At 40.9% G+C, this 19841-nt stretch overlaps 1 protein-coding gene and 1 pseudogene across 2 annotated transcripts in view; both read left to right on the top strand.

Moving 5' to 3' along the window:
* Nucleotides 1-773: 773 nt before the first annotated feature.
* LOC101593421 (protocadherin gamma-C5) overlaps nt 774-19841 on the top strand; it is a 233811-nt gene continuing 214743 nt past the window's right edge. The window contains exon 1 of one of the 2 annotated variants that reach the window (XM_045132586.1): nt 774-4039. In XM_045132586.1, the coding sequence (XP_044988521.1) occupies nt 1622-4039 (2418 nt within the window). In that variant the 5' untranslated portion in view covers nt 774-1621. The remainder of the gene's footprint in view (nt 4040-19841) is intronic. The other variant, XM_045132581.1, reaches the window with a different exon arrangement.
* Nucleotides 18117-19270, top strand: LOC123454145 (annotated as a pseudogene).

The raw sequence follows: 19841 nt of genomic DNA, 5'->3' as shown, positions 1-19841 counted from the left end.
TATCAGAGAGAAATGATATATTCAGAACTTATAAAGACAGTAAATATACTACAAAGCATAAAGACAAAATACTATAAAATTTTCTGGCCTTGGAGCCCACTTTTTTTTTTATTTATTTGCAAGCAGAGAGAGAGAGAGAAAGAGAATAGGCATGTCAGGGCCTTTTGCCACTGTAAAGGATGCATGTTCCACTTTATGCATCAGCTGTACATAGGGACTGGGGAATCAAACCCTGGCCATCATGCTTTGTAAGCAAGTGCCTTTAGCTGCTGAGCCTTATCTCCAGCCCTAGAGTGTACTTCTTGATGCCAGCATTTAAGACATGATAATATTTAATTCAGCAAAATATTGAAGAATATCATGCCACTGTGCACGTAATTTCAAGTGTGTCAGGACAGGCAGTTTGTAAAAACGTGTCAGAATATGTATGTCTTCTTTGTCTACTTTAGCCCTGGTCATACCTATATTTTCACCCTAAGTCACTCTCCAGCAGTGAAAGAACATGATGTAGACCTTCATGGCTGCAGCAGAGGGCCTGACAGCTGAGCTGAAGCAAGCCAAGGAGAGCTTGCCACTGCAGTAGCCACGCCACTCCTGATAACCTTTACTATTAGTCCACTAAGTAAATGAAGGAAGGCATTGTCTTCATCTAAGAAAATTAACCTCTTTAGCAGAAAATACCACATAATTTCAGAATAATATTATCTTTATAGCCATCCTGAAAGTAAAGATGTGGCCTTTTTCAGCTATAAAGAATAAAACCATTTCTCTCTCTCTCGAATTTGAAGTATATATGTCATGTGACATTTTTGACTGAAATTCTAGGAGCCCAGTGCTATTTACTCAACATATATTAGTTGGGTGACTTTTAAATATTTCTGAAACCCACACTTCAGAAAAAAGAAGAAAAATAAGGATAAGGTTAAAAGCTTGGTCTTCAGAGCCCAAGGTTTCTGGCAAATGGAAGTAAAATGAGGTGATCTAGTTTTTGTAGTCTATCTTACATTGTAAAAGTTGACTTTCTCTCTCCACATTTTTTTCATCCTCATACTGCAGCTGCTCTGCTTAAATGGTCTAGAAAATTATTAAGTGGTCAAGCTATGCAGTGAGATATGATTTTCTCTTCCCTGTCATATTAAGGCTCGTAACTATTATTCCTTGAATAGCAAATGGGAAAGCAGATAATTTTGGAATACTGGAATTCGCACACATTGCAATTTAGCCACATTTAGATATGTGTAGGAAAATTAACATACATACATACGATAACTGTTTCCTTGATAGTAAACTAACTTGTACGAAAAGATGCCACATTGTTTTTTTTAGAAGTGCAGTAACTTGTTAGGACTCTGGGCGCCGCTGTTCACCAATCCGGGCGATACATGGCATTATATACACATACACACAAGGTTTTTTTTTGAAAAGAAAGAAAGAAAAGAAAATTTTGAGCGTCTTCAAACCCACATCACTGCAGAACTGAAAACTGTCTACCTGAGCCTGCCCAATCCTATTTCTGGACGAGTCTCCGCTTGTAATTATTTCGAATACTGGGTTAACGCAGGCTCTGGAAACTCAGAAATAACACTCTTGATAACAGAGACAAGTGGGAAGCCAGAGGGCAATGGCGATTCTGGAGAAGCTGGCCAGCAGCAGCTGGCTGATGTTGCTGTGCGTTTTCCTGGAGTTACTACTGGAAGCGGGGGCTGAAACCATACACTACTCAGTACCAGAAGAAAATGACAAAGGGTCCTTCGTGGGGAACATCTCCAAGGACCTGGGGCTGCAGCCCCGCGAGCTGGCGGAGCGCGGAGTCCGCATCGTCTCCAGAGGTAGGTCGCAGCTTTTCTCTTTGAACCCGCGGAGCGGCGGCCTGGTGACCGCGGGCAGGATCGACCGCGAGGAGCTCTGCGCCCAGAGCGCGCGGTGTCTCGTGACTTTCAACATCCTTGTTGAGGATGAAATGAAGCTTTTCCCTATCGAGGTGGAAATAATTGATATTAATGACAACACTCCCAAGTTCCAGTTAGAAGAAGTGGAATTTAAAATGAATGAAATAACTATGCCAGGTACCAGAATCCCTCTGCCTTTTGGACAAGACCTTGATGTGGGTATGAACTCGCTCCAGAGCTACCAGCTCAGCCCCAACCCTCACTTCTTCCTGGATGTGCAACGGGGACCTGATGGGCTCCAACAACCAGAGATGGTGCTGCAGAGTCCTCTGGACAGAGAAGAAGAGGCTGTCCACTACCTTGTCCTCACCGCCTCTGATGGAGGCAGCCCAGTCCGTTCAGGGACTCTCCGCATCCATATTCAGGTGCTGGATGTGAATGACAACCCTCCAGCATTTACTCGGACAGAATACCAATTGAGTGTTCCAGAAAACATCCCACTGGGCACCCGGCTGCTCATTGTAAATGCTACTGACCCAGATGAGGGACCTAATGGTGAAGTAACATACTCCTTTCACAATAAGGACCATAAAGTGGCCCAGATATTCCGGTTGGATTCTCACACGGGAGAAATATCAAATCAAGAACCACTGGATTTTGAAGAATACAAAGTTTATCAGATGGAAATTCAAGCTCAGGATGGTGCTGGGCTCATGGCCAGAGCTAAGGTGCTGGTGAGGGTTGAGGATGTCAACGATAATGCCCCAGAAGTGAGCATTACTTCTGTCACTACAGCAGTCCCAGAAAACTGTCCTCCTGGGACAATAATTGCTCTTATCAGTGTGCATGACCAGGACGCTGGAGACAATGGCCATACCTCATGTTCCATTCCTGGAAATGTGCCCTTTATATTGGAGAAGTTAGTTGATAATTATTACCGCTTAGTAACGCAAAGAACACTGGACAGAGAACATATCTCTGGGTTCAACATCACAGTAACAGCAACAGATCAGGGAACTCCACCTCTGTCTACCCAAACTCATATCTCGCTGCTAGTGACAGATATCAATGACAATCCTCCAGTATTCCAGCAAGACTCCTATTCTGTCTACCTGCCTGAAAATAACCCCAGAGGGGCCTCCATCTTCTCGGTAAGAGCCCAGGATGCTGACCACAATGAAAATGCACAAGTGAGCTATTCCCTGGTGGAAAACAGTATTCGGGGGATACCCTTGTCCTCTTACTTCTCCATAAACTCTGACACAGGAGTCCTCTATGCATTGCAATCCTTCGATTATGAACAGTTCCGAAATTTACATCTGACAGTGCTGGCCCATGACAACGGGAACCCAAGACTCAGCAGCAACGTATCTCTGAATTTGTTCATGATGGATCTAAACGACAACGCCCCTGAAATCCTGTACCCTGCCCCTCCTACTGATGGTTCCACTGGAGTGGAGCTGGCACCCCGCTCTGCAGAGCCTGGATACTTGGTGACCAAGGTGGTGGCGGTGGACAAGGACTCCGGACAGAACGCCTGGCTGTCCTACCGCCTGCTCAAGGCCAGCGAGCCAGGGCTCTTCTCCGTGGGGCTGCACACAGGCGAGGTGCGCACGACGCGGGCCCTGCTGGACCGAGATGCCCTCAAGCAGAGCCTGGTGGTGGCTGTGCAGGACCATGGCCAGCCCCCTCTCTCCGCCACCGTCATGCTCACCATCGCAGTGGCTGACAGCATCCCCGAAATCCTGGCTGACCTGAGCAGCATCCAGACACCTTCTGAGCCCGGAGATTCAGACCTCACACTCTACCTAGTGGTGGCATTGGCCGCGGTCTCCTGCGTCTTCCTGGCCTTTGTCATGGTGCTGCTGGCGCTCCGGCTGCGGCGCTGGCACTCCTCGCGCCTGCTCCAGGCTGCCCGAGGATTGGCTGGAGTGCCCGCTTCGCACTTGGTGGGCGTGGACGGGGCGCGCGCCTTCCTGCAGACCTACTCTCAACAGGTCTCGCTCACCGCCGACTCGCGCAAGAGTCAGCTCATCTTCCCGCAGCCCAACTACGCCGACACGCTCCTCAGCCAGGAGAGCTGCGAGAAAAAAGACTTTCTGTCAGCACCCCAGTCTTTACTTGAGGATAAAGAGGAAACATTTTCACAGGTAAACTGGTAGTGAATTGATAATATATAGAGATTTTTAAAAAATTCGTTTTAAAAATAATTTACTTGTTTTCACTCTGTACTACAAACAGTTCAGTTCCATCATACCCTTGTAGTGTTTGGGTTTTTTTTTTTGTTTTGTTTTTGTTTTGCTGGGTTGGGAGTTAAACCTAGAGTCTAATGCATGCTAACCAAATACCCTACTATTTGAGACAAGGTTTTGATAAACTACCAGGACTGGCCTTTAACTTGTTGGTAGCCCAGGCTGCCTTGGATTTACAATCCTCCTGCCTCATTTTCCCAGAAAGCTGGATTACAGATATGCAGCCATCACACTTGGTTTATCTTTGTGCACTTCTATTGAAAGTTGGAGTAGCAGGACCACATGTTTATAATCCCAGCACTCTATCTCAAAAAAAAAAAAAAAAAGACGAGGGGTTCTAATGCTGAAAATTAATTTCTATGGTGTGGATGAAGAATATGTGTGAAGCCCTATCTCCTTTGGAAAGAGCACTGCATTAGAAACAGGAAATCTTTCCATTTTTTGCATCTCTCATTGTTCTGGATTTACTGACCTCTTATTCAGAATAAATACAAATGATGATCATTTAGGGTAACATTTTATTTGTTTTAATATAAATGATCAAGACCTATATAAACTACAATTTTAAATTATTGTTGAATATCTTAGTTCTTTGTTTAATTTTAATTAGGAGGGTTTTTAGTAGGAGGTATATTATGCATGCTTAAGAATATATTTAGGGGACTGGAGAAATGCCTTAGTGGTTAAAGCACTTGCCTGCAAAGCCAAAGGACCTAGGTTCAATTCCCCAGTATACCCCACATAAGCCAGATGCACAAAGTGACATATGTGTGTCTGGAGTTATTTGCCGTGACTGAAGGCCCTGTATTGTCCATTTCCTCCCTCCCTCTCTCTCTCTTTCTCTCTCTCCATATATATGTGTGTGTGCATATAAATATATACACATACATACATACATATATACACATCTCTCAGATAAATAAATTTAAAATTTTTTAAAGAATATTTTAAGTGATTTATGAAGTGAAGAAAATATGAACAAAATATTTACAGTGCAACTAAAGAAATACTTTTGTCTGGGTATGGTGGCGCAAGCCTTTAATCTCAGCACTGGGGAGGCAGAGGTAGGAGGATTACTGAGAGTTCGAGGCCACCCCTGAGACTACATAGTGAATTCCAGGTCAGCCTTGACCAGAGTGGGAACCTACCTTGAAAAACCAATTAAAAAAAAGAAATAGTTTTGAAGCTTCCTTACTTGTATATTACACTTGTAATTAAAATGTATGGGCTGGGAAGATTGCTTACTGGTCAAAGGCAGGTAGTTACAAAGCCTGGTAGCCTAGGTTTGATACCAAGTTCCCAAATAAAGACAGATTCACAATGTGGTGCATTCATCTGGAATTCATTTTTAGTGGCAAAAAGCCCTGTGATCTCTCTCTGGCTCTCTGTCTCCCTGCTTGCAAATAAATAAAATAAAATAAAAATTGAAGAAAAATACCCAACAAAAACAAGTATATATTTTACAGGAAAGTAATAGCTCTTCAGAAGAAAGTATTATGGAAGGGTGTCTGCCTTAATATACTCACTCTGTTCTAGCAAGTTGCAAAGATAAATAAAATGTAAAATGAGTAAAGCATAAAATAGAAAACTGTAACTACAATATGATTATCTAAATGGACAATGTGGTTATCTAAATAGAGCCAGGAAGTTGTGAGCTAGTCTAAAGCTATGTAAATGGCAGTTGAGGGTCAGAAGATTAGCTCCAGTAGTGTAATACCTACAAAAGTGCTCAGCGCTAGATAAGGGGCCTGGGAGAGGCTTATGACTTGTATCTAAATTAAGCACTGAAGTCCATGAGCTAGCTAAAAAATGAAAGTTGTATGAAATCTTCCCTGCCAATCCCTGTGATTATACTTTGTTGTAAGCTAAACACTAAGAGACACTAACAAATGCAATGAACACTAAACCTATCAAATGTGAGCTGTGATATCCAGAATATTACTGTCATATACCACTGAAGCATCATTCAGAAGCCTGATTATTACCTGAAACCTGGGGTTAGAAAGAAAGATTTTTTTTTGAGTTAGGGTCTCACTGTATTCCAGGCTGACCTGGAAATCACTATGTAGTCTCAGGGTGGCCTTGAACTCTCTGCAATCCTTCTACCTCTGCCTCCAGAGTGCTGGGATTAAAGGCGTGCACCACCACGCCCGGCTAAGAAAGATTTTTTGATAGAGCCTCTATGTGTGCCTTGGATGGCCTGGAACCTGCTGTGTAGCCCAAGCTGACCTCTAACATCATCCTCCTGCCTCAGACTTTTGAGTGCTGGCATTGTAGGTATGTGACACCGCATTTGGCTGTGATATAATTTCAGAACCAATAAGCCAGGCATGGTGGCACAGAACTTAGGAGACTGAGGCAAGGTAATCCAGAGTTCAAGGTCATCATTGATCACATGCAGAGTTTGAAGCCACCCTGGGCTTCTTAAAACCCTGTCTCAGAAAAAAAAAATTGTACATTGTATCGCCACACAAAAAAACTTAGGGACAGAACACAGGAGGGAAATAGAGAGGGAATTAAAAAAACAAAGCTTTGCTACTTAAAATAAATGTATGAACCCAAATTTCAAACCACATTGTTTTCCTGTAATTTATAACTGCTAATGAGAAATTTTCTGTCAAGTTCTTATTATTTTTAAAGTAATCTGTTATTTTCTCTGGTGACTTTTAAGAATTTATCTCATTCTTGCTGTGTATATATTGGACTGTTTTCATCTTAGGACCAGTGTTATAGTCTCAATTGATGTTATTTCAGTTCTGTCTCTTCTTAACTCTTAGGAGTTAATTTTTCTTCTGTGAATATATAAGTAAGTTTCACTTACCAATTAAAGGTCAGAAATTAGTGAATTGGTTGCTATTTATACCCATATTTTATAGACAAGATAGATGCTTAAGACAAATTTATACTGAAATATTGAAATTAAAGGTACATGAAGGAAGAGGGGTCAGAAAGATTGTGGAAGAGGGAGTCAAAAGATTGTTAGAGCCACAAGTTGGGACATTATGCACAGAGACATTGCCTCTCCCCCATAACTGACTGCTGCTCCCACAATGCATGACACACAATCCCCATAGGGTTGACCCACATCCCCAATGAGGAGGACCTCTTCAGAAAAAGGGCAGGGATAAGGGAAAGGATGATGCCAACATGTGTTGTTTACACACTATGTCCATATCTAATAAAAATAAATTTTAAAAAACATACATTAAGAAAGAAATTAAAGATATGTGTACACATATGCACAAAAGAAAACAGCTTTGAAGAAACGACTCAGTGTTTATAGGTACTTGCTTGCAAAGCCTACCCACCTGGGTTAAATTTCCCAGCTACTCACATCAAGCTGAATGGAATTTGTTTGCAGTGGGAAGAGACCTTAGTGCACACATGCATTCATATGCACACAAATGCAAATACACATTTTTTAAACAAAAATAAAATGAATGACTTTAATTTGCTACTTGAGAAATAAGGCAAAAGATCGATAATATAAGTAAAATAAAGAAAATTATAAAGTAGTAAATGTAATAGAGTATAAGATCTTGAAAACACAAACAAGGAAAACTTCTGGTGATTAAGCAATAGAGACAGACAATAGATGACATACTGAAAGCAGAAGAGAGAATCTGAAAATTCTGTCAAGTCAAATGCTGAGCCTAATATAAGTTAAGTAGATGTCCAAACTAATTTTTTTTTCTAATTATCTGAGGAGAAAACTCAAAATTCAAATCAAAGGCAAAGATCTGGGAAGGGGGAAAGAAAAAGAATGAAGAGACTGGGAAATAATAAAACAACTTGATATGAAACAAGAGTCATGAATAGAAAATGATATATAGAATAAAGCCAGATTTTGTCAGAGACAAAGAGGGAAAGATCTTCAGAGAACTGCAGTGAGATATGTTGTGATTTATTTAGTGGTACATTAACCATAAAACCATTGATGGAAGCACCTTTTAGTTTTGTGTGCTTTTTCTTTGTTTTAGAGCTTGGGATTGAACCCAGGGTCTCACAAATGCTAGATAAAATCCTTTTAAAAAACAAACTAGAGGGCTGGAGGGATGGCTTAGCAGTTAAGGCATTTTCCTGCAAAGCCAAAGGACCCAGGTTTGATTCCCCAGGACCCAATTAGCCAGATGCACAAGGGGGCACATGCATCTGGAGTTCGTTTGCAGTGGCTGGAGGCCATGGCGCCCCCATTCTCTCCCCCTTCCTCTCTCTCTCTCTCTCTCTCTCTCTCTCTCTCAAATAAATAAATAAAAATAAAGAAGCAAAAAAAAATAGAGCTGAAGGTGTCGCTCCATGGTACAGCAATTGCATAGCATGCACAAGGTGATGGATTTGATTTCCATCACAGCAAAAATAAACAGTTTAGAGGCTCTGCTAGAAAACATGGTGAGATGATATAAATGGCTTCCAGTAAATACTGCACTTGTGTTCTTAAAGAAATGAATGGAAGTTGCCAACTTGGTGGTGCACACCTGTAACCCCAGCACTTAGAGGGCTGAGGTAGGAAGATTGCTGAGCATTCATAGCCAGCCTGGGCACAAGAGTAAGTACCAAGTCAGCTTGAACTAGAATAAGACCCTGCCTGGAAAAGAGAGAGAGAGAGAGAGAGAGAGAGAGAGAGAGAGAAATAATGAGAAAATTTCAGCATGGAGAAACTAAAATATAAGCAAACTGAAGTAAGAACAGGCATGGTAAATCCCTATAGCAAATTTGATTCAGAATCTAAATTAAACAAAAAAGTGGTGTGATGGTACACACCTTTAGTCCCAGCAGGAGTATTGCTGTGAGTTTGAGGCCAGCCTGGAACTACAGAGTGAGTTCAAGGTCAGCCTGAGATAGACTGAGACTCTACCTCAAAAAAAAAAAAAAAAAAAATATATATATATATATATATATATATATATGCTCCACAAAGTATGAAAATCTGAAAGAAATGGATGATTTCCTTGATTTATATGACCTACCTAAATTAAATCAAAATGAGATTAATCACTTAAATAGACCTATAACAAATATGGAGATCTGAACAGTAATCAATAATCTCCCAACTAAAAAAAGGCCCAGGCCCAGATGGATTCACAGCTGAATTTTACCACACCTTTAAGGAAGAGCTAACACCATTGCTTCTTAAGCTTTTCCAGGAAATAGAAAAAGAAGGAATTCTACCAAACTCCTTCTATGAGGCCAGCATCACCCTAATACCAAAACCAGGCAAAGATATAACAAAAAAAGAAATTTACAGACCAATCTCCCTCATGAACATAGATGCAAAAATTCTCAACAAAATATTGGCAAACAGAATACAAGAATATATCAGAAAGATCATTCACTCTGACCAAGTAGGCTTTATCCCAGAGATGCAGGGATGTTCAATATATGCAAGTCTATAAATGTAATACATTTATAAATGGGTTGAAGGACAAAAATCACATGATCATCTCATTAGACGCAGAGAAAGCATTTGACAAAATCCAACATCCCCTCATGATAAAAGTCCTACAGAGACTGGGAATAGAAGGAACATATCTCAATATAATAAAAGCTATTTATGACAAGCCTACAGCCAACATATTACTAAATGGGGAAAAACTGGAAGCTTTTCCACTAAAATCAGGAACAAGACAAGGGTGTCCACTGTCCCCACTTTTATTTAATATAGTTCTGGAAGTCTTAGCCATAGCAATAAGGCAAGAGACACACATAAAAGTGATACAAATTGGAAAGGAAGAGATCAAGTTATCATTATTTGCAGATGACATGATTCTATACATAAAGGACCCTAAAGACTCTACTAGCAAACTGTTAGAGCTGATCAAAACCTATAGCCATGTAGCAGGATACAAAATAAATACACAGAAATCAGTAGCCTTCATATATGCTAACAACAAACACACAGAGGAGGAAATCAGAAAATCACTCCCATTCACAATTGCATCAAAACAAAATACTAAAGTACCTTGGAAATAAACCTAACGAAGGAAGTAAAGAATCTCTACAATGAGAATTTTAAAGCACTCAAGTGAGAAATTGCAGAAAACACTAGAAAGTGGAGAAACATCCCCTGTTCCTGGATTGGAAGAATCAATATCGTGAAAATGGCAATCTTACCAAAAGCAATCTACACATGTAATGCAATTCCTATCAAAATTCCAAAAGCATTCTTCATGGAAATAGAAAAAAGCAATCCAAAAATTCATTTGGAATCACAAAAAACCTCGAATATCTAAAATAATTCTGAGCAACAAAAATAAGGCTGGTGGTATCACCATACCTGATTTTAACCTATACTACAGGGCCATGGTAACAAAAACAGCATGGTACTGGCACAAAAACAGACATGTAGATCAGTGGAACAGAATAGAGGACCCAGATTTAAGCCCAAATAGCTATAGCCACCTGATATTCGATAAAAATGCCAAAAATACTCATTGGAGAAAAGACAGCCTCTTCAGCAAATGGTGTTGGGAAAACTGGATATATAACTGCAGAAGGATGAAAATAGGTTCTTCTCTCTCTCCATGCACAAGAATTAAGTCCAAATGGATTAAAGACCTTAGCATCAGACCGGAAACTCTAAACTGCTAGAGGAAAAAGTAGGGGAAACCCTTCAACATATTGGTCTTGGCAAAGACTTTCTGAATACAACCCCAATTGCTCAGGCAATAAAACCACAGATTAATCACTGGGACCTCATGAAATTACAAAGATTTTGCTCTTCAAAGGACACAGTGAAAAAAGCAAAGAGGCAACCTACAGAATGGGAAAAAATCTTCACCGGCTATATATCTGATAGAGGATTAATATCTAGGATATACAAAGAACTCAGAAAGTTAAATAATAAGGAATCAAACAAGCCAATCAAAAAATGGGCTATGGAGCTAAATAGAGCATTCTCAAAGGAAGAAATACGAATGGCATATAAGCATCTAAAAAAATGTTCTACATCACTAGCCATCAGGGAAATGCAGATTAAAACTACATTGAGATACCATCTCACTCCTGTCAGATTGGCCACCATCATGAAAACAAATGATCATAAACATTGGCGGGGATGTGGAAAAAGAGGAACCCTTCTACACTGCTGGTGGGAATGCATTCTGGTCCAGCCATTGTGGAAAACAGTGTGGAGGTTCCTAAAACAGCTAAAGATTGATCTACCATATGACCCAGCTATAGCACTCCTAGGCATATATCCAAAGGACTCATCTCATTTCCTTAGAAGTACACGCTCAACCATGTTTATTGCTGCTCAATTTATAATAGCTGGGAATTGGAACCAGCCTAAATGTCCCTCAACTGATGAGTGGATAATGAAGATGTGGCACATTTATATAATGGAGTTCTACTCAGCGGTAAAGAAAAATGAAGTTTTGAAATTTGCAGAAAAATGGATGGACCTGGAAAGGATTATACTAAATAGGTAACTCAGGCCCAGCAAGCCAAGTGCCACATGTTTTCCCTTATATGTGGATCCTAGGTACAGATGATTGGGCTTCTGCATAAGAAGGAAAATACTAAGTAGCAGAGGCCAGTAATTTTAAAAGGAGATATAAAGGGAAGAGAAAGGAAGGGAGGAGGGTACTTAATAGGTTGGTATTGTATATATGTAAGTACAATGATTGAGATGGGGAGGTAATATGATGGAGAATGGAATTTCAAAGGGGAAAGTGTGGGGGGTGGGAGGGAATGACCATGGGATTTTTTTTATAATCATGGAAAATGCTAATAAAAATAAAAATAAATAAATAAATAAAATTCAAATCAAAAAAAAAAAGAACAAAATTGAAAGTCACAAACTCCCTAATTTCACAATTTACCACAAAGGTACAATAATCAAAACACTGGTACAATGAGTCCAGAAATAAAGATTCACCTATGTGGTCAAATGATTTACTGCAAGGTTTCCACGACCGACGTGTGGGGAGAGAACAATGTTCTCAACAATGGTGCTAGAAAAACGGAATGTGTGCATATAATGAAGCTGGATCCTTACATTACCAAAACTGATCAAATTCCACACATTAGAACTAAAACTATAAAGCTCAGGAGAGAGCAGAGAGGCAAGCTTCATAGGTTTAGGATTAGCAATGGTTTCTTAAATGTGACACCAAATTCACAGACAATGAAAGAAAAAAAGAAAAGGTTAGATTTTATCAGATAATATTGGATGTGTTCAGGGTAGTATTGCTATAGATGTTAGACTTCATCAGAATTAAAAATTTGAGCTGGGTATGATGGTACATGCCTTTAACCCCAGCACTAAGGAGGCAGAGGTAGTAGAATTGCTATGAGTTTGAGGCCAGCCTAATGCTACATAGTGAATTCCATGTCAGCCTTGGCTAGAGTGAGATTCTACCTTGAAAAAACAAGAAAAAAAAAAGAGTAAGAAGGCAGCTCATGGAAAAGGAGAAAATATTTCTAACTCAAGTATTCTTAAGAATTGATATATAAAAAATATGAAGAACTCTTACAACTCAACAATAACACACAAAGAAAAATAACTTACCCAGCTGTAGATTCTGCATGCTACACTACTGACCTGCCAGGACAGATATGCCAGCCCACTGGTGCAATAGTGAATGGCTGTTTGGGGATGTAATCAACTACTTTCTGATTGGATTTAAGACTCAGTCCACAGGAGAGAATCCATGCCTAATACTATAAACCTGGTGAAAAGCTCATCGCTAAGAAGTCACAGGCTGTAGGTAGGAATCTACTAATATTGTTTTGCTAAATGGGCACATTGTAAAACTGCCTTCTAAATATTTGTATTTATACCCATAGGTTAGTGATGCTCTCAGACTTGGTCAGAGAAGTTCCTTTTGTAGTAGGTGGCAGAGGTTAATGCAGAGACTCATAACTGGCCAAAGTGCTGAGAGTGACTGGTGAGTGCTGAGATCTAAATGGGACATCTATATCACCCCTTCCAAGGCTCAGAACATTGTGGAAGAAAGGATGGACAGAATGTAAGAGCTGGCAATGAGAGTGCTGCAAAATGCTGTCTTCTGGATTTGACATGACATCATGGCTTAGCAATCATGAATGCACAACAGCTGTGATAACCTGTACAATACCTGCACAAGATTGGGCCCATCAGCACTCCATCATGGATGGGGGAGGGGTCATGAGGCCACATCCCTCCCTAAGGGTCTACAGGAAGTTAATGGTTGCTGAGTGAGGGAGAGTCATGTTCTTCAGTGGTGTGGCCACTGGTAAGTTGTCAATGCTCCAGTGAATAACCCCACCTATGTTCATGCAAGCAACCCTGATTAAACTCATTGGGTTAGAAAACAACCATGGAGCCAGGTGTGGTGACACACACCTTTAATCCCAGCACTTGGGAGACAGGGGTAGGAGGATCACCATGAGTTCAAGGCCACCCTGAGACTACAGTGAAGTCCAGGTCAGCTCAGGCTAGAGCAAGACCCTACCTCAAAAACAGACAAACAGGGGGCTGGAGAGATGGCTTAGCAGTTGGTTAAGCTCTTGCCTGAGAAACCTAAGGACCCAGGTTCAAGGCTCGATTCCCCGGGACCCATGTTAGCTAGCTGCACAAGGGGGCGCATGTGTCTGGAGTTCGTTTGCAGTGGCTGGAAGCCCTAGCACACCGATTCTCTGTGCCTCTCTCTTTCTCTCTCTCTCTCTCTCTCTCTCTTTATGTCTCTCCCTCTTCCTCTGTCTGTCGCTCTCAAATAAATAAACAAAAAAATTTAAAAAGAACAGACAAACAAAAAACATGGAAATAGAAGGGAGGCTAGTTTTGAAAGAAAGGGTTCAGCAGGAGTGGGAGGGATATACAAGTAATGGGAATTAATATGAATAAAATAAATTGTATACATGTATGAAATTATCAAAAATAACTTTAAAAACAACTAGATTTATGAGAGGAGGACTTGACCTTAGACAGTCCTCTGAAGATGAAATACAAATGATCAATAAGCACATCAAAGTATGCCTGACATTGCCAGTCATTAGAGAAATACAAATCAAAATCATAATAACAAGCCAGGTGTGTTAGCTTGTACCATTAATCCCAACACCCAGGATAATATTAGGCTGTGGGTTTGAGGCCAGCTTGGGTTACAAAGTGAGTTCCATGTCAGTCTAGGCTAGTAGCGTGAGAACCTACCTCTTATAACAAAAACTACAAAAAAATGATATATATGTATGTGGATGGCTACTATGTAAAACAGAAAACAACAAGTGTTGACAATGATGTGGAGAAATTGGAACCCCTCTACATTATTGATGTGAATGTAAAATGAGGCACCTAATCTACAAGACAGTATGATTTCTCAGAAACTTAAACATATGATTACCATATGATCCATAAATTCTGAGAAGTGAAAGCAGGGTCTGTGGAGATGGCTCAGCAGATAAACACACTTGCTTACAAAGCCTTCCAGCCTTGGCTCAACTCCCCTGTATCCATGAAAGCCAGATGCACAAAGTGGTATGTGCATGTGGAGTTTGTTTTCAGTATCAAAGGTTCTGATGTGGCCCATATTCTCTCCCCCGCCCCGCAAATAAAAAATTTAAATATATATAAAAGAATCAAAATAAGGCACTTGAAGAGATATTTATCTATATATTAATGTTCATGTCGTCATTATTCACAGTAGCCAAATGGTGGAAACAACCCAGTGTCCATTGATGTTTGGATAACCAAAAGGTGATATACATATCTGAAGACTATTCAGCCTTGAAAAATATGGGAATGTTGACACTTGCTAAATCATGCATAAATATTGAAGACATTGTACTAATATAATAATACAGTCACAAAAGTACAAAAACTGTATTATTTATCTTATCCAAGGTTCTTAGACTGGCCAAATTCATAAAGACAAAAAGTAGTAGAATGATGGTTGCCATGTGCTGAGGAGGAAAAGAACATGGAATGCATGTTTGGTAAGTTTAGATATTCAGCAGGAGAGGATGAAAAATTTCTAGAGGTGGTTAGTGGTGATGGTTACAAATGTAATATGAAGATATTAAATGCCACAAGACTGCAGACTTAAAATTATCAAAATTGTAGACTTTACTATGTGTATCTACCATGATCATTTTAGGGAAAAAAACAACAATATCCATTCATGCCTGGTGGTGCACACCTATAATTTTAGCACTGAGGAGGATGAAGCAAGAGTATTGCCACAAGTTGAAGGCCAGCTTTGGCTACATAATGAGTCAACCAATCAAACTAGGGTTATGGAGGAGGACCTTGTCTCCAAATATCAGAGACAGAGGGGAGATAGGGAGTAAGAGGGAGGAAGGAAGAGAAACAGAAGAAGGAAAGGAAAAGAAGAAAGGGTTGTTCCTCTGCTGGTAATGGTTTTTGTTTTGAATTTTTTTATTAACAACTTCCATGATTTTAAACAATATCCCATGGTAATGCCCTTCCTCCCTCCTCTTTCCCCTTTGAAACTCCATTCTCCATCATATCCCCTCACCATCTCAATCAGTCTCTCTTTTGTTTTGATGTAATGATCTTTTCCTCCTATTATTATGGTCTTGTGTAGGTAGTGTCAGGCACTGTGAGGCCACGGATATCCAGACCAGTTTGTGTCTGGGCGAAGCACATCATAAGGAGTCCTACTCTTCCTTTGGCTCTTACATTCTTTCTGCCATCTCTTCTGCAATAGACCCTGAGCCTTGGAAGGTGTGATAGAGATATTGCAGTGCTGAGCACTCCTGTCACTCTTTCTCTGCTGGTAATGTTTTTAAAATACCAAAACCCATAGGAGAAACTTTGTGGCAGGAAGAGGTCATAAGACAATGTCTCAGCATTTCAGCTCAATCCTGTCCTCAGATGATGCTACATGAGCAACCACAAGCAAAGGAAGGGGAAAAGAAGGGCACAAAGGCAGGCAAAAGAAAAGAATGCATCAGGAAATGCATAGCTTAATATGTAGTACAGATGTGTGCAAAATAAATTTTAGTTCCTTTTACATGATGGAATATTGTGCTGCTTTTAAAATGAACATAAAGACCAGGCGTTGTGGCATACGCCTTTAATCCCAGCACTTGGGAGGCAGAGGTAGAAGACCTTGAGTTCAAGGCCACCCTGAGACTACATAGTGAATTCCAGATCAGCCTGAGCTAGAGTGAAACTCTACCTCGAAAAACCAAAATAAAATAAAATAAAATGAATATAAACAGCATAAACAGATGATTGGACTTCTGTGTGAGTAGGAAGAAAACTCAGTAGCAAAGGCCAATAAGCTAGAAAAGAGATATAAAAGGAAGATAAAGGAAGGGAGGGGATACTTAATAGGATGGCATTGTATATATATAAGTAGAAGAATAGATTAATGGGGGTGAAGAGGCCCAAGTGAGGTCAGGGAAAGAGACTGAGTAAAGGAAAGGTGGAGGGAGGACTAATCAAAATCTAAGAGAATATAAATAAATCATATGGAAACTTACTTTTTTGGACAGTGGAGCACCCAGAAGCCATAGGTTGCTACTAGAAAATTTTCAGTGCCAGGGATGGGATACCTTCCAGTGAGTTGTTGGCTAGGGAGGTCCCTGATGCCCCCAAAACATTACAGGCCATTGCCAAGGCCCTAGGTTTCCCACTAGGTATAGATGGTAAGGTCCTATTGCTGAAGACTCCACATACTTGAGCTACAAGGCCACTGAGAAATCCTGCTGGAGCTGAGCTGATAACCTCCTCCATGTAGACCAGCTGACAGGAAGCTGGAAAAAGCCATCCTGCATGCAGTTCAATGGGAGAGAGAGAAATCACCAGTGAAGATATTCAACAGTGGACACTGCAAGCCTTATAATTGGCCAGCCAGGCCAAATGAGCCCACAGGCACAATAGTGGCATGTCTGTCATGGTGGAAACCAACTGCCCTCTAAGTGGACTGGAGGCCCATTCCATGGGAGGGAATACATCCCTGGTACTGGAAACCTAAAACAGGAGTAGTCATGAGCCCTAGGGGTGTAACATCTGCTGCTGTCTGGCTAAATGTATATACTATGCTCATCAAACTGCCCAGTAAGCATTTCTCTTAATGTTCATACCTATATATTAATGCTACTCTCACTTTTGATAGAGAACCTTCTCTTTTTAGATGGCAGTGACCTTGGGATGACTCAGAAGGCATCATGGTTCTGAGAAGAAGTGACAGGAGTGCTCAGCACTGAAATATCTCTATCACACCTTCCAAAGCTCAGGGTACATTGCAGAAGAGGTGGAAGAAAGAATGTAAGAGCCAAAGGAAGGGTAGGACTCCTTACAACATGCTCCACCCAAAATGACATGGATATCCATGACCTCACAGTGCCTGACACTACCTACATAAGACCATCATAATAGGAGGAAAAGATTATGACATCAAAATAAAAGAAAGACTGATTGAGAGGAGGAGGGGATATGATGGAGAATGTGGGGTTTCAAAGGGGAAATTTGGGGAGGGAGGACATTACTATGGGATATTGTTTATTATCATGGAAGTTGTTAATATAAAAAATAAAAAATTCCAAAAAATGAACATAAACAGGGCTGGAGGGATGGCTTAGTGGTTAAGATATTTACCTGTGAGGCCTAAGCACTCATGTTTGATTCTTCAGATCCTATGTAAGCCACATGCACAAGGTGACTCAAATGTGCAAGGTTGCACATGCACACAATGGTGTATGTGTCTGGAATTTGATTATAGTGGCTGGAGTTCTGGTGTGCTGGTTCTGTCTCTCACTAGCTCACTCACTGTCACTCTTGTTGTCTCACATTAAAAAGGGGGGGGGGGCAGTGTGTTTGGCTTGCCTCAAAATAAAACAGCATAAATAAATCTCAAAATGTAATGTTGAAATGGGCTTGGGCAGCTCCTTGGCAGGTGGCGGTGGTTGACTGTAGTGTTTCCTATCCTGGCCTTGTTCATGTCGGGGCCAGGCCCAGGAAGGATGGTGCCCTAGAGCCCAGTTTCACTGGGGTCGGGGCGGGAGGGGGACTGGGTGGGGACAGGCCATGTCGGAGGTGACCCGGAGTCTGCTACAGTGCTGGGACGCCAGTTTTAGGAGAGGTGCCAACTTCGACTCTTGGGGCCAGCTGGTGGAGGTGATAGACAAGTTTCAGATATTAGCAAGACATCTACAAAAGGAGGCCCAGGCTCAGCACAATTATTCTGAATTCACAGAAGAACAAAAGAAAACCATAGGCAAAATTGCAACATGCTTGGAATTGCGAAGTGCAGCTTTACAGTCCACACAGTCCCAAGAAGAATTTAAACTGGAGGACCTGAAGAAGCTAGAACCAATCCTAAAGAATATTCTTACATATAATAAAGAATTTCCATTTGATGTTCAGCCTGTCCCATTAAGAAAAATTTTCGCACCTGGTGAAGAAGAGAATTTGGAATTTGAAGAGGATGAAGAAGAGGGTGGTGCTGGAGCAGGGTCTCCAGATTCTTTTCCTGCTAGAGTTCCTGGTACTTTGTTACCCAGGTTACTGTCAGAGCCAGGAATGACCTTACTCACTATCAGAATTGAGAAAATTGGTCTGAAGGCTGCTGGGCAATGCATGGATCCCTATATTACAGTCAGTGTGAAGGATTTGAATGGCACAGACTTAACTCCAGTGCAAGATACTCCTGTGGCCTCAAGAAAAGAAGATACATATGTTCACTTTAATGTGGACATTGAGCTCCAGAAGCATGTTGAAAAGTTAACCAAAGGTGCAGCTATCTTCTTTGAATTCAAACACTACAAGCCTAAAAAGAGGTTTACCTGCACCCAGTGTTTTGCTTTATGGAGATGGATGAAATTAAGCCTGGGCCCATTGTAATGGAACTACACAGGAAACCCACTGACTTTAAAAGGAAGAAACTTCAATTATTGACCAAGAAGCCACTTTATCTTCATCTACATCAAACTTTGCACAAGGAGTGATTCTGATACAAATAACCTGGAACTTCTGTGAATTCTGTCGCTCAATAGAAACCATAATAGCTCTGTGTAGCATGTTCACCCTTTAACAGACAGGAAATGAGCCTACCATGCCAGTGGCCTGCAAGTCCATTGCAGAACTCTACCACAGAACCCAGAGTTGAGCACACCACTGACCTGTGAGACTCCTTTGGATACAGGTTTATTGTAGATTCTGACACGTATGTTTGACTTTTCTGTTAGTTGTGCCGTTAAAAAGTCTGTTTTCTCACTACCACTACTCCTACCTTTGTCCTGGAACAGTGCTGAAGTGGTAGAGGTGTGCCGATCTTCACACTAATGCACCAATAACAATGTGCTAGAGTTTACGCTCCTGCCCACTTCTGCTCCAGTGTGCCCTCTTGGTTATTTTGGGTTGAGGTGGGTAGACTAGTTCTGAACTACTTTGAGAGGAGTTGGACCAGTTGCACTGCAAAGGAATGTGAGTTTGTAATCGCGGTGGTGTGACTTCATCCTGATCCCGTGGTCCCCCATTTAGAAATGGTGTGCCTTGGCCACATGAGAATCCCATCTGGAATGTTCCCCAGTGGTAGCTTTGACTGTTTCCAGAGGACCAGATTGTTTCTGAGTGAATGCTGCCAGTCAGATGGATTCACTGTTCGACACTGCATCACTATTCTTTCTGATGGATTCTGGGGTAACATTGGGGCCTTCTCAGAATAATGACAGATTTTTATGTGGATGAAACATCTTCTAGATTATGTAATCTAAGAACATTTGAGTTAGATGCTAATGAGATATTGTAGGA

Source organism: Jaculus jaculus, chromosome 13 (genome assembly GCF_020740685.1).
Source record: "Jaculus jaculus isolate mJacJac1 chromosome 13, mJacJac1.mat.Y.cur, whole genome shotgun sequence".
Classification (NCBI taxonomy): domain Eukaryota; kingdom Metazoa; phylum Chordata; class Mammalia; order Rodentia; family Dipodidae; genus Jaculus; species Jaculus jaculus.
Note: the sequence above shows the minus strand (reverse complement) of the source record. Positions and strands in the feature narration are given on the sequence as shown.